Source organism: Trachinotus anak, unplaced genomic scaffold (assembly GCF_046630095.1).
Source record: "Trachinotus anak isolate AG129_WGS33_773 ecotype Australia unplaced genomic scaffold, CSIRO_AGI_Tana_v1 ptg000002l, whole genome shotgun sequence".
NCBI classification, from domain to species: Eukaryota; Metazoa; Chordata; class Actinopteri; order Carangiformes; family Carangidae; genus Trachinotus; species Trachinotus anak.
The window spans coordinates 414,622-438,720 of record NW_027273853.1 but is presented as its reverse complement, the minus strand read 5'-3'; the positions used below and the strand labels follow the sequence as shown (position 1 = coordinate 438,720).

At 39.2% G+C, this 24,099-nt stretch overlaps 2 protein-coding genes across 4 annotated transcripts in view; both read left to right on the top strand.

Annotated features, from left to right (window-relative positions):
• Positions 1–24,099, top strand: part of LOC139627630 (anoctamin-1-like) — a 171,385-nt gene that overhangs the window by 53,910 nt on the left and 93,376 nt on the right. For all 3 annotated transcript variants that reach the window (XR_011692603.1, XM_071488573.1, XM_071488588.1), the window contains exons 7-10: positions 7,446–7,501; positions 8,495–8,533; positions 11,731–11,795; positions 13,912–14,046. Coding sequence is in view for 2 of the 3 variants with exons in the window: in XM_071488573.1 (XP_071344674.1) it covers positions 7,446–7,501; positions 8,495–8,533; positions 11,731–11,795; positions 13,912–14,046 (295 nt within the window). In the remaining variant the exon portion in view is untranslated. The remainder of the gene's footprint in view (positions 1–7,445; positions 7,502–8,494; positions 8,534–11,730; positions 11,796–13,911; positions 14,047–24,099) is intronic.
• LOC139627645 (uncharacterized) overlaps positions 1–24,099 on the top strand; it is a 135,676-nt gene that overhangs the window by 68,668 nt on the left and 42,909 nt on the right. The gene's annotated exons all lie outside the window — the stretch shown is intronic.

The following is a 24,099-nucleotide window of genomic DNA, read 5'->3' as shown; positions in this document are numbered from 1 at the left end:
TGGCCTTCATGGAAGAGTGGCAAGAAGAAAGCCATTATTGAAAGAAAGGCATAAGAAGTCCCATTTGCAGTTTGCCACAAGCTATGTAGGGGACACCACAAACATGTCGAAGAAGGTGCTTTGGTCAGATGAGACCAAAGTTGAACTTTTTGGCCTAAATGCAAAGCACTATGTTTGGCGGAAAACTAACACTGCTCATCACCCTGAACACACCATCCCCACTGTGAAACATGGTGGTGGCAACATCATGCTGTGGGGGTGCTTTTCTTCAGCAGGGACAGAGAAGCTGGTCAGAGTTGATGGGAAGATGGATGGAGCTAAATACAGGGCAATCCTGGAAGAAAACCTGTTGGAGGCTGCAAAAGACTTGAGACTGGGAAGGAGATTCATCTTCCAGCAAGACAATGACCCTAAACATAAAGCCAGAGCTACAATGGAATGGTTAAAATCAAAGAATATTCATGTGTTAGAATGGCCCAGTCAAAGTCCAGACCTAAATCCCATTGAGCATCTGTGGCAAGACTTGAAAATGGCTGTTCACAGATGCTCTCCAGCCAATCTGGTTGAGCTTGAGCGATTTTGCAAAGAAGAATGGGCAAAGATTTCAGTGTCTAGATGTGCAAAGCTGGTAGAGACATACCCCAAAAGGCTCGCAGCTGTAATTGCAGCGAAAGGTGGTTCTACAAAGTATTGACGCAGGGGGGGCTGAATACATATGCACACCACATTTTTCAGATTTTTATTTGCTTAAAATTTTGAAAACCATGTAGCATTTCTGTTCCAATTTACAATTATGTGCTACTTTGTGTTGTTTTATCAAATAAAATCTCAATAAAAAAATATTTAAGTTTGTGGTTGTAAGGTGGCAAAATGTGAAAAGGTTCGGGATATGAATACTTTTTCAAGGCACTGTAAAAAAAAACATATTGTTGCATGTCTTTGTCAAAGAAAATGCTATCAGCGTTAAACTTTATATTCGCCTTTGGAAGGTCAATCACAAATTTGAAACAAATCAGACAATAGGGAGTGCCAAAAATAACGCAAGTTTACATGTTGTAACACTTGCTAATTTTTTTTATGCATGGCATAGGGTGATTCCTGACTGCAGGCATAAAGTTTCGTGATGATTGGTCAAAGTGGGCGGGACTTATTCCAACAAATCCAATTCATAACACAAATTGGCCTTTACTAGTTACAATACACTTCCCATTATAGTAACAACTGCAGCTCTGACACTGGCGTGCCTCCCGACGCTGGTCTCATACACGTTGGGCTGTGGGCCTGACTTGGTCAGAGCCTGCGGGGGATGGGGGACAACCTGTGTGGGAGGCTTGGGCCCTGTTCATAACTTGCAGTTCTAGTTTTAGTAATTTTAGTCAACAAAAACTGGACATTTTTAGTTTGTTTTTAGTCAAAGAAAACATAAACATTTTAGTCTAGCTTTAGTTGATGAAATTGCTTGACATTTTTGTCTTTTTTAATCATCAAAAGATTAGTTGACAAGATTTTAGTCTTTTTTTAGCATTTTAATCAAAAGAAAATAAAAATGAACATAAGCCACAAAATGACATGGTGGTATGATTAAGAATGCAGCTTTTCAGAGAGGATGTCTGGCTCAATTTTCTTAATTTAAGTAATACATTGTTTTATTCTCTTTTAAAATATCAAAGAACTGTGGAAGGAATTGTTAAAATTTTCAGGACTGTGCAAGAAAGGTTTTGCTAACATTCTGTAATTTTACAGGTCTGACAGTATTGTACTAGATTGTGTTACACTCACATAGCAAGTGTTTACAATAAGGAGTATAACACCATTGAAACACATTTGTAAAGAACATATATGGAACCCTAAGGAATTGGGCTAGGCTGATTATCAGGCACAAAATTCAGCATTTTCCAAAAATTGGAATCGCTATTTTCTTTAACCGATTAGCCAATAAAATTAATTAATTTAAAAATGCACTGCTTTGGATGTGATGCAGCTGCCTGTCCATCACCATAGATTGGTGACCACAAATTGTAGTCACCAGTCTGTAGTCTGGAGTAATGTCCAACCCACAGAACCATCTGATTGGTTCCATGTCACCAGTAATAGCCTATCACCACTGAAGGCTACTGTGTGCACAGACGGACCATGGATGTATTATAAGACCACTTGTGGCCACTCTTGTGGTAGTGCAGAAAAATTCCCCTGTGGCCCAGAAAACATTTTCCCCATAGACCACAACTGCAAAAGAGATGCCTGTAAAATTGTTGACAGAACACATCCAGCTATACACACAGTCAAATATTAATCTTTCTTTTGTATATTTTGAATCTGTGGGGTTTTAATCTTTGTAAAAGTTTTTCAAAGCCCAGAAAAGTCTTTTTTCTCCTAATGACGTCACCTGTGTGGACATGTACTCTATCTGTGGTCGTGCTGTGTCTTGGGAATGAGGAAGCTTGCTAGGTTGCTGCTAGTGCCGTACAGATGAGCAAAAGTTAGTATGAAAACTGAATAAATGGCACAAAGGTGGCTTCTTTTACACACATGAATATCTATTAATATTGTAATTTTCCATTGCAGTTATTGGTCACTTGTTAGCCTTTGTTCTCAAAAACATAATTGTTTTTAATCTATATAATAGCCACCTAATGACTGGATTCACTGATATGATGCTGATATGTACAGTCTTCTTCAGGGTATTTTAAATATGTAAGTAATTTACCTTATGTATATTATGTGATAGTTTCTGTGATCTGTACGCCAGCAGTGTCTCATCCTGCCTGGAGTTCACCCTCCTGTCATCCGTTCACAACAACTGCATTATTATTTTATACATTATTTTATGACTTGAACTGTCTCAGTGTGCAGGTGTGTGACATCTGCAGTGTTGTGGAAATATTATAAAAGTGTTGAACTGCTTCATAACAAAGAGTCACACCATACAGGCTGAAAGAATTTGAATATTAAAGTCTACTGATGATGATGTATAAACACACCCACTAAGACTGATTATTTAATACCTTAAAAAAGATTTAATTTAATTCACATAATGTAAATTTATCTCATGGAAAGTGGAAAATGTTCCACAATGAACCCACATCACAGCTTTACATTTTACTTATACAATATGAAATACAATTTAGTATTTAACAGTGTCCAGTCCATCCAGTCCTGACTGTAGCACATAGCTTTGGTGAACAGTGAAAAATAGACGATAGCGCTGCACAATATTTTATTAAAAAAAAAAAAAAAGAAAAAGACATACTTTTCAATGAGAGAAAGTAAAGCCTATCTGATAACTTTATCTGATGAGTTGTAGTTGTCTGTCACATGCATCATCCATGTCTTAAAATATGCCTAAAAGACAATTCAAACTTAATGTTTTTGCCCTGTTAATGATTTTTTTGTATCTTGAATCTAATGTGTTTTAGGCTCTACAGCTTTGAACTGAATGATGACTATTTTTCCCTATAACATCACAAATAAATTAATAATAAATTAACTCTCAATACATGAATTAACCACAATATCAACAAGTGTAGGGTTTAATACCACCTTACTTGGCCTGGTCAAGTCCTGTAGAGCCTTTTACACATCCTTAAAGTCTACTAGCATAGCATTTATGAATGAGCGCCACCAAGAAATGCCACTCACTCACACAATAGAATTGACATTACTGCGCAGTTTCTATGGGCTGCATAATGCGGAAGTAAGCCAGAAGCCCTACACTTTTTTGGCATATGCACCAGGCAAGCAATTTTTATTTGACTGAATCTGTGCCATTTTTAGATTTGGCATCTTGGTTCTAGTAAAACATCTGTGACGGACTCAAACTGGAGCAATTCAGGTTAGCAAACTGAGCTGTGTGTGGCAAGACAGCGGACATTGCTGAAGTTGTAATAAACATCACAATCCTCAACAATAAAGTTACAAAAACACCACACAAAACAGCAATGTTAACTGGGTTGAGACAGAGCAGCTATCAGTAACAGAAACTCTAGTTAGTGGAGATGAGACATTACTATGAGGGACATCTAGAAGTACCATGCATATACACATATGAAGTCATAAAAGCACAAATGGAGTAGCACCTGCAATGTCATTATATCTAATGTATGATGACAATAAAGCTTTCTATGCTATTCTATTTTGCTCATTTACATACTATACTGAAAACCTCACAGACATACAAGTGAAACGGCTTCACACACACAACTGAAAGCCTCACACACAAACAAGTGAAACATTATACTCACACACACAACTGAAAAACTCTCATAAAAACTAGTGAAACCTTTTACATACATTACTGAAAACCTTTCACACATACAAGTAAAATGTTCTCATATACAGCTGAAAAAAGTTCCTCTCACACACACATATGAAACCAAACTCATTCACATACTATACTAGAAACCTCATACGAATACAAGTGAAAAGCTTTCACATACACAACTGAAAACCTCTCATAAAATGTACTGAAACCTTTTTACATACACTACTGACAACCTTTCACACATACCACTAAAATGTTCTCATATACACAGCTGAAAAAGGTTCCTCTCATACACACATATGAAACCAAACTCATTCTTTAATTCACCAAAAAACAAAATTGTCGTTTTTTTCAATTCAATGTTTTGTTTTTCATTTTTTAATTTTCGCAACAAATATGGCTCTGTTTTTTCATTTTTCGTTTAAAACAAAAAAAATTACTGTACATGGACCTTATACAGTCTGTGACAAGGACCACCAAACCACCTCAGGTTTCAGTTCAGTGGAACGGCAGGTGGTTCGGTTTTAACCAGAACGCCTTCTGTTTTAACTGAAATCTACTTGTATGAGTGCAAGCTTTTCATGTGTATATGTGAGAGGTTTTCTTGGTGTTTCAGTGCATATTGAAATGTTATTCCCAGGTGAGAACAGCATGAAAAGCAACCATAGACTGTACATAAATATGGACATAGACTCCAGGGGGTATTCCATCAACGTCGCTGAGGAAATCTGCGCTAACTTGAAAAAGCCCGGTCTGAATACATGTTGGCTTTCACTTCAGGCTCAAGCTGTTCTATTAACACAATTTAGCCATGCTTAGTCAACGTTAACTCAAACAAGGCTTGCAAATTAACATGCGCACGCACAGACTATATAAGCAGCCCAGAACAGTCAACTGTTGAAATCATGTCATAACGTAGGAAAACAGTATCAAACTTCTTTTTGTATTTAATATCCAAATCTAATCTAAATCTAATGACTCATTTGCTTTGGTGGTAACACTGGTGGAACTCAACTAAAAGTTTATTGTAAATCAGTAGTAGGCTACTTATTTTTTTTGGCTTATGATAACATGAACGAGCGTGTATCAGCATTATGAAATCTATACTGTATTCCGAACAGAGACATGACAAATGGACATGACATGATTTTTTTCGACTTTTACGATTATGTTTTTGGCCATTGGAAATTCATTGAAATACAGCCACATTAAACTTGACAGGTAGCCAGCTACTGAGCAGTCTAGTTCAGTAGCATCCTGTAAGTTACCCTGGTTACTGAGCAGGGGATCCTATTATATTAGTGAGACTTACCAAGTTAACCCAGGATTTTCCTTTATCTGCCTTTATGGAACTACCCCACGTACTGACACATATAGCCAAGGTGGAAGTGCCTTAAAGCCGCATTCTATCTAATGACCATCAGGGGGTGACTCCACTGGTTGTAAAAAGAAGTCAGATTGTATTGAAGTCTATGGGAAAATTACCCTACTTCTCACTTCATTTGTTACCACAGTAGTCGTTTTCCTAATGAGTTTATGGTCTCGATCGTACATTTCAGGTCCTCATCAATTTCAACATGATGTTCATTTTTTTATATTATGGTCACATTTAGAGGAAAACAGACAATAAAGCAGGGGATGCATTAGGGCTTGGCTACCGTGTGACTGACAGACTGTGTCACACATGCAACCTGCCTGACAATCAGTGTAAAGTTACTGAGCAGGTCAGATCTACCCCTCACTCCTCCTCAGCTCCACCTTTTCATCCATATATGGTTTGTTCTGGTTTCAAAAAACCAAGATGGCAATGACCAAAGTGCAAACTCAAGGCTTCGAAATGGCAGTTCACAAACCAGTGGGTTATGTTATGGTAGGTTGCAACCAGTAAATTCCACTTTGCAGCCTGTGCATACAACTGATAATGTGAAATATTTATGAAAACTTGCTGATAACTTCCTGCACTTTTTGTTTTGAAATAATGTTCAAATAAAAATATGCTTGAGGCACTTCAGCAAAGTTTTGTGTTGGAGTTTGTGTTATTCTAAATTTTGACAAGATTTAAATTTTTACTGCAAATGCATATGAGTTCCAAATAGCTGTTATCGGTCTCCTTGATAACTAATAATCAGTATTAGCCCTGAAAAAACTATTTTGGCCAAGCCCTTTCCATATAACACAACCAAGTACTAGACAGCTACCTACTGACTTAATTCAGGCCCAACAATAATCTTCTACATAATCTTAATAGAATTACAATACTTTAATATGGTAATAATATTCTAATAATGTTATTCAATTGATAATATTCAAATTCAACAAAACCTCAAATGTGTATGGAAATTAAGTTGTGTGTGCTTTGGCATGGAAAGCATGTTTAACACTTGAAAATAAACTTGTCTTAAGCAAAAGGTTAGCATATTTAGCTGGCTGGGCTACAGACCTTTCTGATCTCCCATCTGCAAGTAATGTGGCAATTTCTTGATGTTGTGAGATGTTAATAGAGAATATGAGAGAATAATACAGAATATGCCTCTGCTATCAGGACAATATTGCGCTTAGTATGGGCTTTAAAAGTAATGTAACATCTTAGCGTTAGGTTACCCCAGTTTCTGTGTGGCATGCAATGTAGTGCTCTTCAGGTTTAAAGTCTTCTTCCTGCGATTTTGGAGCTATGTGGCTTCTCTCTTGACAATACTGCACTCACTTGACAGCATTATCTTTGAATTGGCTCAAAAATGTCAAGCTGCTTTGTTGCCATTGTATTGTTTCCTGTACCTTCTACAACCAAGTGCAAATAGTAGCTAGGTCCAAGCTGGCACTGTTTCATGGTTTTAGTGCATTCAAGGGTGTGCTGCTGGTATGCAGAGTCAAGAGTCAAGAGTCAGGAAGATGATTCAGGTGGACAAGAAGATGAATTTGGACTATGTCATTGTTTGAAAACACTATGTAGTTTCATCTCCCTTTTTTCAGTAGATATGAATAGATTTTGTAATAGTTTTTATTTGTATACTCTTTTTTGTCATTGATATGTTATGGAAATGTCAGAATTGTTTAATTTCTTTGGTTTCGTCTAAAGTCTTGTCATTTTCGTGGGAAAAAACATTGCTGATGAATATATAGCAGAATTTACTGTGGAACCTTTGGAACCCATATTAACACTTGTGTCTCTATATTCTCTTGGCAGGTATCACCAGTCTCCTTGGTAGTGGAGTCTATACGGCAGCCTACCCTCTTCATGATGTGAGTAGTACAAAGTACCAGTATTTTATATACATATACATATACACACACACACACACACAAACACATATGTATACAGACAATTGTTGTGATTGAAATTCTTGTGAGCTGAAGAAAACAAGATGACAACATGCCGCAGACACAAAATGACAGCAAGTGAACTATAGCTATGCCAAACCAAGTTCTGAAGATGTCTTATCTGACATTAGGCGTATATTTCCAGGTCTCACACATTTTAACGAACCTTTATATTTAATGAGATTAGACACTATGATAAACACTTGTGTGTGAAGATGCTATTGGGCACCAAAATCCACATTGTCACGTTTTTACCTACTTAATATTACAAGAGTCTTGTGGTGACCCATAGGCCTAATGGTTAAGGCGCATACCACATGACCGCAAATGTTCTTGGCAGGGGAGTCGCTGGTTCGACTCCCGACTAGCCCGACTCTTTCCTGCATGTCGTTCCCCTCTCTCTGCCCCCTTCCTGTCAATCTCCACTGTCCTATCAAATGAAAAAATATTACAAGAGTCTTGTTTTTTCCCTTACTTAGATGGTAGTTGACAACAACCAAATGTGTGCTTTCCTCCTATATCCTTATCTATAAGACCTTGGATACTTCAGCCATGTAGGATAGAAGTGTCTCTGGCCATCCACTATCAGACATAACAGTGTCCAAACACTGTATAACATTGTATAACACGGTGAAGGTCATTATGGCATGTGCCCTGGGAACAAAGGTGAGGTTAAGGAAAACGAGGAACACTGGAGTGAGAATAATCTCCTCCACAGTAGTAGTTCTAGATCATGTTCATATATTTGAGTTTTGAAGCTGTCATAGTGAGTTGCACCACTAGAAGATGGGGTCAGAAGATGCCAGCACTAAACTAGTGTAGTTCCACCTTTTCTCAAAATGAGTATGTCCTGGCTCGCAGTCTCCAGTCATTGTGTTTAGTAACTAATGGCACTGTTTCTCTTTCCTCTTCCAGGGAGATATTAATGAAAGAGCAGAGCCCAATGACAGAAAGGTAAGACAGTTATTTCTAAATTTGTAAGCCAGTATCAAAATATACACAGACCGATGTTCATGTTTTGCATTTATACAACGGTGCTCATGTAGAGCCCACACTAGGACCACAAACTAATCTGTCACCACTTCAACTTTAACCTTGGATCACAAACAAATTGAGTCTACTTGAATATGCCATCACCACAGTTCACTTGATGTTTTTTTCATGTGGATCACCAGCTGCTGGGATTCACGGGTATCCTCCACTGTCCTGGCTTCACACAAATACAATCTGTTCTTCCTTGTCTAGCAAAATAATCTCAACTCAGAGGTCTGATTACTAGGGCAAGTATTTTTTTCTTTTGCATTTTTCTTACTTAGGTTACAGCTTTTAACAACAGTTAACAGATGATACACAGTTTGAGATAAAAGCATCGTTCAAACTTTCAGAGATATGTTGTTGTAAGATTAATCAGAATCAGAATCAGAATCAGTTTTATTGCAAAGTATGTTTTCACATACAAGGAATTTTTTCTGGTGATTGGTGCAATTGAGGATCAGGGGGATCAGCAACAGTGGGGCTCTCTAGCCTTGTTGATAAGGCTAATAGCAGATGGGAAGAAACTATTTTTGTGGCGAGAGGTTTTGGTCCTGAAGGACTGCAGCCTCCTGCCAGAGGGGAGTGTCACAAAAAGTTTGTGTCCAGGGTGGGAGGAGTCAGCTACAATCTTTCTTGCACACCTCAAAGTCCTTGAGGCGTACAGGTCCTGGAGGGATGGAAGATTGCAGCCAATCACCTTCTCCGCAGAGTGGATGATACGCTGCAGTCTGTTATTGTCCCTCTCCGTGGCAGCAGCGTACCAGATGGTGATGGAGGAGGTGAGGATGGACTCAATGATGGAGGTGTAGAAGTTCACCATCATAGTCCTTGGCAGTTTGAACTTCTTCAACTGCCTCAGGAAATACATCCTCTGCTGAGCTTTTTTGATGTTCAGCTCCCATTTGAGATCCTCTGTGATTGTGGTTCCCAAGAAGCGGAAATGCTCCACGGTAGCCACGGGGGAGTCGCACAGGGTGATGGGGGTGGGTGGGGCTGGGCTCTTCCTGAAGTCCACTATCATTTCCACTGTCTTCACAGAGTTTAGCTCTAGGTTGTTCTGCCTGCACCAGGTCCCCAGACGGTCAGTCTCCCACCTGTAGGCAGACTCATCGCCATCAGAGATGAGTCCAATGAGAGTGGTGTCGTCTGCAAACTTCAGGAGCTTGACAGACTGATGGCTGGAGGTGCAGGTGTTAGTGTACAGGGAGAACTGGCATAGGTCCCTCAGGAGTCCAGGTGCTGGAGGATGAAGTGGAGAGCCATGTTGACGGCGTCATCTACAGACCTGTTGGCTCTGTAGGTGAACTGCAGGGGGTCCAGGAGTGGGTCAGTGATGGATTTGAGGTGGGACAGGACAAGGCGCTCAAATGATTTCATGACCACAGAGGTCAGGGCAATGGGTCTGTAGTCATTTAGACCTGTGGGCCTTGGTTTTTTGGGGACAGGGAAGATGGTGGAGGATTTGAAGCAGGCTGGCACGTGGCAGGTCTCCAGTGAGGTGTTGAAGATGTCCGTGAACACCAGAGACAGCTGATCAGCACAGTGCTTCAGGGATGATGGAGAGACAGCTGCAGGCTTTAAGAAGCAGAACCCCCGCAAACATATTAACCCCCATATTATTCTTCTTAATATGGTTATATTTTATATTTTAATTTATTCAGTTTATTTATTTGCTTTTTTTGTTTAAGGTTTAAGGTTTCTGACAGGCAACTGTATTCTTATATTCAGTGAAAAAGTAATTTAATGGTAGGGCAAGCTCTTCCAGCTCATTTGTCTTTGCTGTGTGAGCTATACATCCAGGGACTGTGCTATCTAGAACGCTTTTGCACCGGCTGGGAAACTGGTGGAAGACAGTGTAAACAATAAAGTGGCCATAACTGATATTTTACATTACAATGTGACATTGCAAAACAATGTAACAGTATTACATTGTCATAGTGTTGAACCTTCTGAGAATTAACACCTGAATCTGCAGCTCCCTTTGGGTTTACAGAGCTCTACAGTGAGTTTCAGCTCATTTTAGCTGTCTGGTCCATAAATTTACAATTTTGGTCAACAGCCACATGAGTTGGTGGAGAGCACAGAAGAGAGCAAAAACAGAGCTAAAAGGACTTTTGGATTTATGCTTGCCAAGAAACATGACTCCAATGTTGGGGGGCAGAAGTCCAGAACTGGGCCAGAGACTAAGTCTAAACCTCTACCCCATCACTTATTCTTCAACACATGTTCACATCCACCAGAGCCCCAAGGAGTTCACTGGAGATGCACAGAGCTCAATGCAACAGAGTGTATTCTTAGAAACAAGAGATGAACCCAAGTTGGCTCTGGAGCCGAGCTGTGAACACAGTGCCCAAACCTCATCTTATATACCAATCTCTTGGGTAAAAGATCCACCTGTTTTTCTAAAAACAACCACATTATCTTGAAAACACAGGTATCCCGAAAGGTTGAAATGTCCCCAGAGGCTGACTGGGGTACAGCAGGCCTTGGCTACTACTGCCAAAACATTTTTATTTAAATGGGAGCTTGTAACTTTCCCTGCTTTCTGACACCTATGTTTCCAAGGGTCGTCTGCTCTTATTTTTTTTTAACTTTATAAATTTTATTCAAACAAAGTTTATTCAAACATGTTATCACACACTTCTGATCATATAATTCTGTTCTTCAAACATGAACATAGTTGATGTATTAAGTGCATGATTAAACATTTGATATACTTTGCAGGACATAATACATTTTAATCATGTTAGATCACATAATACATTCCAGGATTTATTTTTATGATGCCTTGACCATTTTTTACAATACTTGGTGCTTTAAGTGAAAATGAGTACAACACTTACCAGCTAATGCTGCTTCTTAAGTGCTGGATGTGAGAATATGCAACCGTTTAATAACACATTTGCCATATCAGTGTGAATGCTGTGTTCACATATTGTTTCTGCTGCCCCCAGATGGCAAAAAATATCAGATTTAATTGCAGATTTAAGTCACGGTTCACTGTCAGTGAAACAGGAAGGGAACTCTACCCATTGACAAATATGTCATAGAGAAGGTAGGGGCATTATAAAAATAAACAAGTAATGCAACAAAATATTGTTAATTGTCTTCTTCAGCTCTTGTATGAGGAGTGGGCAAACTACAGTGTCTTCTACAAGTACCAGCCTATCGGACTTGTGCGGTAAGTACATATCTTTTTAGGTATATAATTTCCTGCCAATCATCCTTGTATGGTATTCAGAAATGTTCTAATCCTACACATAGTTCTTTTAAATAAGAAGTTTAAACCTACCCAGACACACATGAAAATTTCAAATGTTAGGGAGTTTGTGGCAAATAATTTGCTGATGTCATAGTCAAACTTAAGTTATTTTTGCTTTTGCTACAATACAAACAATTAAGAGCGCTGATGGGTACTTATATGTCACTAGCAGATTTTCAAGAAACCAGACCTTGGTATTTCTGCCAAGCTTTTAATGACTACTATACTGGCTTTAATATAGGACTATCAGAGCCACAGAGTACGGACTCAACAAAATGCACGTTTGGTTACACAGGAATCATTCAGCACAGTGTGGCGATCACCTAAATATTTCAGTTTTAATAATACTTTTTGTTGGTATTCAAGTTAATGGTATTGCATTTTAGAATTTACTATACACATTAAGTTTTGCGATCACCCATATGTCATTTGAAGTTGTGTTTGTGTTTTTTTTTTTTTTTACTCACCTCCACACCCCACCAGTCCAGTCAGCCTGCAAAATGTCACACTTTGGTTCCAGCCCCTTTACTTTTTTTCTTATTTTATACCTGATGTAAAATCAGTATGGCGTCAGACACCAGCTGGTGAGGAGCAAGAAGAAGTAAGTTTGCCTACGTCTGGCAGTTTGCTCTGTTTAAGTTTGCGTTCGATGGTCAGACAGATGTTGGCGGGGATCAAATGCCAGAAACTCTTACAATGGTACTGTGAGTCGGTGGAAGATGGTTAATTTTTTTCTTTATTGTTTTTTTTCTGTGACTACGACTGTGGAAGGGATTCTTTGATTTCAGTTTTATGAAGACCCAGGAAAACCTGCAAAGGAATTATTGTTTGGATTTAACTGAATGTCAACTGAACTGATCAGATAACTGGAAAAACCCGAAGTGGACTTTTTTTGTGTGGATTTCGTAATTTTTTTTTTCAATTACTCATTACAATATAACTTTTGATAATTTACATGCTGTGTGGTTGGTTTCATTTGAACTGGACTACATTAAGTTTTTTGTGCTGCTCAATTATTTGCATTTCTTTTTGTGTTTAATGGTGAACAACCAGGGTTACATAGTTTTTGCATGGAACCTTTGAAGAGTTTAGCTCAATTTGTCTTCTAAACTGCTACAAAGGCAAACAAATCCAGAGGGTAAACACACAGTCAGGGAAAAAGCTGGTAAAAAATTATTGATGCAAACACTAGGAACTGCTGGAGCGGTTGTACAACTTCTTGCTGTCAAGGTCATCGTGTTTTGGGGCCAATACAGTAGCAACCTCCTCCGGTGTTGCCATGATGTTTAATCTTACGTTCTCAAGTAAGACATTCCAATGCCAGGGATGATTCAGCCTCTATCTGCCCACTAGTGAATATACTCTTTAAACCTGTAGGTTCATGAGCAGGTACATGAACAATGCTGCTTGCATTACAGCTGCTTATCTATGTGAACCCATTGGTGAATATAGGCTGTATATAAAGATGGACATAGCCTCTGTGACATCACCCATAAGTTTCTGAAGAGCAGTTTCTGACTCCCCCTAACTCCTGGCTAATCCAAAAATAGGTAAAAAAAAAAAAGTTTTAAATCCCAATATGGCTGAATTCATTAGGGCTGTTTTCATTAATCTGCATTAATGTTGACTATGTCAGAAATAAACAAAAAATCACTGAACTCAAATAATAATGTTATCATTGTAGCCATAGCTTCAAGATATTCATTGTTCTTCTAAACAGTCTTAAATTAGATTTGAAGAATACAGTATCTTTAAAAGTATTTAATTTAATTTTTTTTTTAAACTTTTCATTCTTTAGGTTTTGAAAAGATGCCTACACCCATGAAAAATCACATTGACTCAACAGATTTAATGTTTTGTGATTAAATACAAAACCCTATATGTTTGCGCTAGTTCTGAATTCACTTAATTTTTCCTCTGGAATTTGACAAACCTGGAGAAGCAAATCAGTGCAATTCAAAAGTCCTGATACCAACATGATAGTTTTGTCTGAAAAATCAAAACAATTGTAATGTTTTTTGTTTGTGTTTTTTAGGAAGTATTTTGGCGAGAAGATTGGTCTGTATTTTGCCTGGTTGGGCCTGTATACCCAAATGCTGATTCCTGCCTCTCTGGTCGGGGTTATTGTCTTCCTGTATGGATGTGCAACAGTTGATGACAACATACCAAGGTAAACACACACACACACACACACACTCGATGCGCAAGAAAATTCCTTTTTTGGGCATCAGTCTCATTGGTTATTATAGTAAATCACACTGGGTTCTCAGAGAAATCAAACATGAGATGCGAGGCAAAGGCAAGTTTATTTATATAGCACCATTCAGACACAAAGCAATTCAAAGTGCTTTACAGAGGTGTGGTAACTCATTAAAAATAAAATGTGAAGATGATATGAAAGTTATAATATGTAACTTTTTGTTCTAAAATTATTATATGTTATATATTTTTTGAGTTCTGTACTTACATTATCCCAAATGTTTCTAGCTATTCCCATACCATGCCCGGTATTCATTGCTGTAAGCAGAACATGAATCATTTCACCACATCCGCATCCACACATCCGCTACTGATAAGTAATATTTTTATGACCGGACCTGTGGGGTAACCACAATGAGCGTGGATATAACTGGGATCACTGTTCACGTACAAAAATATCACAATGATATATTGAAATTGTTTAAATGTATAGCTAATAAGCACACACACAACCAAGGCACCACCTGTAAAGTTTGCAAAGAATTCAAGTTACCTAGCTGTTGGTGACTATTTTCATTCAATGGTTAAAAAATGTGTCCATTAAAATGTGTCCATCAGTTTCCTCAGACTCAGGTTTGAAGACCTCTCGGAGCCCACTCTGTTCTGTTCCACCTGCACGACATAGACATAGGTGGACTGGTGTTATGAGTTCAGCAACAGAATATTTCAGCTCTCCCGCTGAGTGAGAGTTTTTATATCAACATGAGAACACACGCTTCAGCTTGGCACTCTGCACTTGGTTGGGTTTGTCATTTGCCAAATAAGCAAGTGATAGATTATAGGCTATAGATCCCTTCATCCCGGTGGCGTCCCAGCTTGGATCTCTGTTTGTCCTGAGCACATTTTCTATCGTCCCCGGGACAACGGCATGTCCTTAGTGTGGAACCCTGCAACCGACTGCCATCAATTACACATATTTCACATCAGCTGTAGCCAGGGCAGATGATTTTACAGCTTCTACAAGCACGGCAGGCATCGGCATAGCTGCTAGACAACAGTCAACGTTCACCCAGTCCATTTCCCGTTCAATGATCTGTTGTCGGCTAAAGTCATCCCATTCCAAATTCTTTGCTACATTTTCGCTACACTGCCTGTCATAGCGCTACTGCATCAAAGTTAAGAGCCTCATAAATGTGCCCTTTCATCACTATATGGGCCTACCTGTTAAACTACTTTTAATTAAATCTTGAGAATGGGGTAAAATATTATGGAAAAGTTTTGAAAATTCATTGGTAAAAATGTGTGGGAACCCTGCTGAGATGACCAGAGATTTACCCTGGTTATAAACATCCACTATGATTTGGATTACACTGTTTTGAATTAGATTTAACTTCTTTCATAAAATAATCTCGAATTTGTAAATATCTATAAAAATCTTCTTTTCCTAGTCCAAATTTCCCTTTCAATTCTTGGAAACACATACACTTCCCTTCTTTTAGAATACTACAAAGAGCAGTGATGCCCTTCCCTGCCCACTGTTTAAACCTTGAATCATATTCCTGGTCGAAATTTTGGATCATATGCAACCCAGTTCTGTATTTTCCTCTCAGACTGTAATTTATATTTTTTGGTTATCTTTTCCCAAAATTCCAATGTTTTTGTTATTGGATCTATTGACTGTATTATGGTATCTGTCTGTTCTTTTTCACCAAGCAAAACTGGAATTTGTAAATCTATAACTTTCATTTCAATATTTCAATAGGCAGATACAGTGCATCTGGAAAGTATTCACAGCGTGAATGGATTAAATTCATTTTTTACCTCAAAATTCTATACACAATACCCCATCATAACAAAGTGAAAAAAGTTTGCTTGAAGTTTTTACAAATATATTAAAAATAAAAAACTAAAATATAACATGTACATAAGTATTCACAGCCTTTGCACAGTACTTTGTTTAAGTCTTTTTGAGTATGATGCTACAAGCTTGGCACACCTATTTTTCGGCAGTTTCTCCCATTCTTCTTTGCAGAACCTCTCAAGCTCCATCAGGTTGGATGGGGAGTGTCGGTGCACAGCCATTTTCAGATCTCTCCAGAGATGTTCAATCGGGTTCAAGTCTGGGCTCTGGCTGGGCCACTCAAGGACATTCACAAAGTTGTCCCGAAGCCACTCCTTTGTTATCTTGGCTGTGTGCTTAGGGTCATTGTCCTGTTGGAAGATGAACCTTCGCACCACTCTGAGGTCCAGGGCGCTCTGGAGCAGGTTGTCATCAAGGATGTCTCTGTACATTGCTGCAGTCATCTTTGCCTCGACGCTGACGAGTCTCCCATTTCCTGCTGCCGAAAACCATCCCCACAGCATGATGCTGCCACCACCATGCTTCACTGTAAGGATGGTACTGGCCAGGTGATGAGCGGTGCCTGGTTTGAATTTTGTTTCTCATGGTCTGAGAGTCCTTCAGGTGCCTTTTGGCAAACTCCAGGCAGGCTGTCATGTGCCTTTTACTGAGGAGCGGCTTCCATCTGGCCACTCTACCATACAGGCCTGATTGGTGGAGTGCTGCAGAAATGGTTGTCCTTCTTGAAGGTTCTCCTCTCTCCACTGTACCCTTCCCCAGATCTGTTCCTTGATAAAATCCTGTCTTGGAGGTCTACAGACAATTCCTTGGACTTCGTGGCTTGGTTTGTGCTGTGACATGCACTGTCAACTATGGGACCTTATATAGACAGGTGTGCGCCTTTCCAAATCATGTCCAATCAACTCAATTTACCACAGGTGGACTCCAATCAAGTTGTAGAAACATCTGAAGGATGATCAGTGGAAACAGGATGCACCTGAGCTCAATTTTGAGCGTCTTGGCAAAGGCTGTGAATACTTATGTACATGTTAAATTTTTGTTTTTTGTATTTTTAATATATTTGTAAAAACTTCAAGCAAACTTTTTTCACTTTGTCATGATGGGGTATTGTGTGTAGAATTGAGGTAAAAAATGAATTTAATCAATTTTGGAATAAGGCTGTAACATAATAAAATGTGGAAAAAGTGAAGCGCTGTGAATACTTTCCGGCTGCACTGTATGCACCAGTGGGTTGCAGGTCTCAGCTGTGCTGCATAAAAGTATTCTTGTAAATTTGGTAGGGACATTCCCCCCTTGCTCTTTGGGAGTTGAAGGGTTTTAAATCTTGTTTTAGGTTTTTTGCAATTCCAAATGCACCTTGCTATGGTTTTGTCCCAAGCATTAAATTTACTTTGTGGTATCAATATTGGCAGCAACTGGTACAGGTATAACAGCCTTGGTACGATATTCATCGTAACCACCTATATTCTTGAGCTAAAGTCTAGAGGGGAAAGTTGACCAACGCTGGATTTCATTTTGAATGTTTTTTTGTTCAATAGCATTGTAGTTGGCTTTGTGTAATTTGTCAGGTTTCTTGGTTATTGTAACTCCTAGATATTTGTTGTGCACAGGTAGGGGCAATTTGGTTATTAGCATATAATATTAATGATTATCAGTGATAATCACCAATATATATATAGATGTTTACTACAAGTAGTAACCTCGGGGCACCACCCTGTCACCAGGGACCAATAACCAGATTGATGGCTCAAAATACAATCTCAGAAGGTTAATTGAAGGGTGAATTCAAGCACTGACTGTCCTGAATCCAGCTGTTATCACAAATATAGTCACAATAATCACAGACAACCCCAAGTTAAATTATAACAGGATTTATTTATAAGATTAATAATTATTCAAAATAACATTACTTGATATTAAACCGATTATAATTCAGCTATAACGAACGTGAGTGACGTGTCAGTAGGAGCCAAGATGGCGGCAGCGTGACATGAGTGACGTACTTGCTAGAGCCAAGATGGCGGTTGGCCGCAGAGTGTGAATGGCATGAACAACGAGAACAAAGGGAGGGGCCCTTGAGCTTTACTTGTATGACACGATCACACTCTAGGGCAGCCTGAATGTGAGAGAGATGTAGATGAGGTGACTGACTGGGAGAAAAAAGGGAGAATAAAGATGAAGAGAGGAAAGAGTCCACAATAGGTCGTCACCACAGTTAATAATCACCACAGTATCACTGCACAATAACGGAGACAGCAAACCAGAGTTCGTCTAGTCGGATATTGGTCCTTTAACTAGTGATATTTGTCTTATTAAGCTGATCACAGTAAACGATCTAAAACAACAGGATATGCAGCACTAATAAGTCAAATTACAAATACAACACGCTACGCTAATTGTGTCTCTGCCCAGACATAAGCCTCTTACTTTGCGTTGCTCCGATCCTTTGGAGTTAGAAAAAGAAAGTCCGCTTTGATTCTCCACAGCTCGGTCCTTGGCTGGGAGCTTGGTGGTTCGTGTCTTGCTCTCCTGGCAATGACAATTATGATGAGTTCACAGATGAGGGATGGTGAACTTTGTTTTGTCCTTAACAAAGTCAGCGCTCATCCTCACAGAACGTAAAATCAGCTGATTGCACAGGGATCTACATCAGATCCGAAAAATGAAAAAAACAAAAAGGAAACAAACAACAGCAGTCTGTGTGCTCGGCCTGCGGGTTGAAGACTGTGACCTAGGCTTTAAGAAGTTGTGGAAAAAGGTCAAATGTTTGAAGATTGCTCCCTTTCAGCAGCCGAGTCACGGAGAGAGCTTGGAGTAGCTCTCTACTGTAACTGGTGCACGGGAATAAGCAACGGCGGAGGGTGCCTGGCTTCGGCCAATGCTGATGCTGAGTTTACTTTCGAACTCTGATTCGCACCTAGGTGTGAATCGTGGGGGGGTCGTGGCTCCATTGTTCAAATGGTCGACCAACTCTGGCTCAGGCTAATGGAGGGACATGTGGGTCTCTCCATTGTTCTCTTCAGGATTCATGGCTTGAGACTCAGGCTTTTGGAGGGACATGAAAGCCTCTCCATTGTTCTTTTCAGAACCCATGGCTTGAGATTCCAACGTATTTCATGATTTTATAGTTCCAATTAATGTAATTTTATATCATGAATAATGTCCATATACCTTAAGAAAATTCATCAGCAATCAGCTGATTTTATTTTAGAAAAATAACCATATCATCAGCGAATAGACCAACTATGTGTTTTTTATTCCCTGTCTCAAATCCCTCCAGAAAAATGTTCTGTCGAACTGTTTGCACGAGAGACTCAAACAACAGCCTGGTCTAGTGCCCTGTTCTAGTGTTAGTGTTTTTTTGATAGGTGCCCATTTACCTCAATTCTGGCAGCTGGTTCTTGATATATAGTCTTAATATTCTGAATTGATTTTTCATTAAGACCAATTTTTTCGAGTACAAGATATAAAAAGGCCCAACTGATGCTGAACATTGAACATTCCCATTTCCTGTAATGTTGTTTTTATAAACCGTGATAAGTGTAATTTGTCCTTTCAAGCACGCGTAGTGTCCACGCCATGATGTAGTACAACATTAAAGTCACTTCAGATCAGATCAAAATGCCTTCTGTTTCCAAAGCCATTAGATTAAATAGATATTTGAAAAAGGATTTCCCACTCTCTGGAGAGGCATACCCATTGACTAGTGTTACCTTCTGGTTTTGCATATTTCCCTAAACAACAATATATCTTTCATCTTTATCCCTTATTTCTTTAGAGCTTTCAAATGTACAGCGTTTGGTATAAGTATCGCTACTCCCCTCTTGTTGTTAGGTTTGTGGAAAATGTAAAAGGTTTTTTTGTAGCCCAGTTGTTTAAGTTTCTCATGTTCTCCTTGGTTCAGTTTTGTTTCTTGTAAAAACAATATATGAGCCATTTCTTTTTCAGCTTGGAGTGTGTTCAGTCTTTGAGTATGGTCAAGTCAAGGTTGTGGGGGTTTGTAAGCTAGCTATCGGGAGAGAAAGTTTTATGTCTTCTTCGCCGACCAGACCGGAAGCCTATCAAAATAATTTCAATCTGTTTATCTGTTTTGAAACTAAAAACTTTTAAACCTATGTCATTAAGATCAATTTTACATAAATGTTTATATATCAAAATTGGCTAATTCTGTTATAATGACCTGCTAGGACCTGCTAGGACCTCAGCTCCTAGCATTATTATAGAGTCCCGGGATAGTCTTTATCTGGGGGGGCGCCACAAATGTGACAAGTCTGTCCAAACTGCACGTGTTGGCGTTGCAGCTGCCTGCCAGGTCCTCTCTCCAAAATTCTCTGAAAACACTATCTTCAATTGACTTTTTTTCCAGTTTTAAGCCACTATCTAACATTATACGTTAGATCTTGCCTCTTTTAATTATCACTTTTAACTGGATAAATTATTTTAGTCACCGCAAACAGGGAATTTAATCTTTGAAACTACAGCAGTGGCAGAGAAACCATACCTCTGCACTATTTTAGAGTGGAGGATACCTCTATGGAAAACTTCACCGTATTACTGTTGTGAGTTACTCTGGACAAAATTCAGCTAAAATGGACGTATGTGTGGACTGCAAACACAAATACTCACAAATACTCACAGTTAAAGGATGATCTTCATCGCCTAAAGTCAGAGCTCCAGAAAAAGGATGAGCTGATTGAAAGCTTTGTTTCGGTGGCTACTGCCCAGGCCAAGCAGATTTCCCATCTATGATCCTCCAGTCTTGCCGTTCTGGAGGACGGATCGCCTTCCTCCTTGGTGTAACAGTTGGTGTCAGCCTCTGCAGCCACTCTTCCCTGGCTCACTTCGATGCATGCTGGCACCATAGTGGTCTGCCAGGGGGCTCCAGCGGCAGAGGTGAGTGGCTTTTCCTCGCTGCAGAAGCTGCATGCAGTGGCCCTTGTGCACCACCACTGCCGCTGGAATATCACCACACTCATGCCACCAGCTAATCCAAAGGTGGGCGAGCTGGGGTCATGGCCCCGACCCACAGCTCTACTCCTAAACCTTCCCAGGCTCTCACTCTGGACAGAGGTGGTAAGCTGCGGCTGAAAGAGTGATCAGGTTGGGGGGCTTGTTTCTCCTACAGTAGGTCTCTCTAACCATTTCGCCCTACTGGTGCCACAGTCCCTTTCATTCTGGCCGAACTCCTCGACCTACTGCCTTCATTACTCAACCTACTGCCTTCACTCCTGACCTCCATTAAAAGAATACTGCTTCATGTCAAATGACACATCGTGTTGAGAGTCAGAACGCACAAAAAGTGTTTTTTTAAACTTCCCTTTAATTTTTTAAAGGACTGTGGAATGTCCAGTTTTGTGTCTGGCCCCATTCCAACTTTAGGTGATGGAGCTGAGCGCTTCAGCCGTGTCCTCGGCCTGCACACCTGGCTCCAGTCTACCTGCAGATCTCATGACATGGATTCTATCGATAATTTCAACCTTGGATCGCGCCTCTCTTTTCAAGAGAGATGGGATTCATCCCAGTAAGCGTGGTAGCCAAATACTGTCCGCAAATATACAGCACAAGGCCCAGTCCTCCCCACGTGCTTATGCAGCACACACTCACTCTGACACTCCCCTCTCCCTCCTCCGTTTCATCTCAGGAAACTGTCACCTGCACTAGCACTAGTATGTGTGTTTACAGGCCACCCAAACGATCCTCGACTTTTATCACAGAACTCTCAAAATGCTTTCAATCATTCACACCAACTACAACAGAGTTTTATAGGTGATTTTGATTTGCACGTTGATAATCAGTCAGACTCATCTGCCTTAGATTTTTTAAATTTACTAAACTGTATGGATTTTGATTTGCACGTTGATAATCAGTCAGACTCATCTGCCTTAGATTTTTTAAATTTACTAAACTGTATGGATTTTATACAGTATATTACACAGCCCACACACAACAGAGGCCACACACTCGACCCAGTAATAACATATGGCCTGTCTGCACACATATCCTCCATTGTAGATGTAGGAATTTATGATCATTTCTGTGTGTGTTTTTTACTGTTAATAGTTTTGTGCAACAGGATATTCCAGAGCAGACAGTCAGGAATCTTACTGCTCAAGTGGCTGCAAATTTTATTGAGCTTTTAAGTGACATTCCTGCAAACTTTTTACCTCCGTCTTGTGATTTTATTGTAGATAGTTTTAACAGTAAACTTAAATCAACCTTGACACAGTAGCCCCAGTAACTGAAAAAGGTCACTATTGATCCAACAACACCATGAAGAAATGAACAAATCAGACATTAAAGTTAAAATGTGAAATAGCAGAAAGAAGATGGAGAAAGAACAAACTTACAGTTAATTATCAAATCTACTGTGAACAACTGAATATCTACAATAAAGCTACTAGACAAGCAAATTTTACAAAACTGATAAGTGAGAACAGAACAACCCAAAAATTCTTTTCTCAGCTATTGATCATTTCATTAACCCTGTTTTAAATAATTGTAGCGCTATCTCAACAAACTCTAAATGTGAAGATTTTGCAGCACACTTCAGTAATAAAATAGCTACAATTAGGTCCAATTTACTTAAATCCCAGTCGATGAATTTTAACACCCATGACCCTTTGTTTTTATCTGAGGAAACACTAGAGAAATTTTTCCTGGTTGATGCGTAGATGCTTTGTGAAGTTATCTCACAGTTAAAACCAGCAACCTGCGTTTTTAGATCTCATTCCCACATCCTTTTTTAAAACAATTCATGGCTTTTTAGATGAACATGTTCTTAATATTGTAAATTACTCCCCATAGATGGGTGTTTTCCTCACTGCTTTTAAGACTTCCATGGTCAAACCCCTCTTGAAGATAAATAATTTAGATGTCTCACTTCCCAGTAGCTACAGACCAGTGCTACAGACCTGCCATTTTTAAGCAAGATTTTAGAGAAACTTGTTTTTAATCAGTTGAATGATTTTATTTAATTCAAACAATATTTTTGAACAGTACGAGTCTGGTTTTTGAGCCAATCACAGCACAGGGACTGCACTGGTCAAGGTATTAAATGACCTTAGATATAATATGGACATGAAAAAACTCTCTGTGCTAGTGCTACTGGATCTTACTGCTGCTTTTGACACAGTAGATCACTCAATTCTTTTAAATAGATTTCACAAGCTGGTTGGCATCTCGGGTACTGTTTTAATTGGTTCAAATCCTATCTTACAGAGAGAAAATTTTATGTGAGCATCAATGAATGTACATCAAAAAGCTATGAAGTGGATTGTGGTGTCCCCCAAGGCTCAATTTTTTTAATTCATACATGCTGCCTTTTAGAAATGTCATCAGGAGGCATGGCATAAACATCCATAGTTATGCTGATGACACACAGCTGTACATTGCAGTGTCTCCTGATGACTCAGGGCCACTTGATGCCCTTTTTAACTGTATTTTAGATATTAAGTCATAGATGGCAGAGAGTTTTCTCTCATCTGAAGAACACTGCCAGAGTGCGACCATTTCTCTCCCGAGCCAACACAGAGACTTTAACCCATGGTTTTATTTCCAGCAGAATAGATTAGTGTAATGCTCTACTTTCTGGTCTTCCTAAGAAAAATATAGCTCAACTACAGTTACTACAAAACTCAGCTGCACGCATGCTGACGAAGACCAGAAAGAGAGCACACATTACTCCAATTTTAAAATCTCTGCATTGGCTGCCCGTGTCCTTCAGGATTGATTTTAAGGCCCTTTTACTGGTTTACAAAGCTCTTGATGGTCTTAGTCCTCCTTATCTGTCAGATTTTCTTTTATTTTATGAGCCCTCGAGAACCCTCAAGTCCTCTGGTAGTGGCCTTTTAATCATCCCAAAAGTTAGAATACAAACCCACAGTGAGGTAGCCTTTCAATATTATGTCCCATTTTTGTGGAACAGCCTGCCTGAAGACCTGAGGGCTGCACAGTGTTGATACTTTTAAAAGCAAACTTAAGACATACCTTTTTAATTTGGCTTTTTACTAGATCTTGGTCTATTTTAGGGAACATTATTTATTTATTATTTATTTTTATCTTTCTTTTCACTGAATTATCTTTTAGGGTTATATTATTTTATTCTGATGGATTATCTCTTAGTATTTATCTCATTTATTTTCTGTGAAGACACCATTACAATAG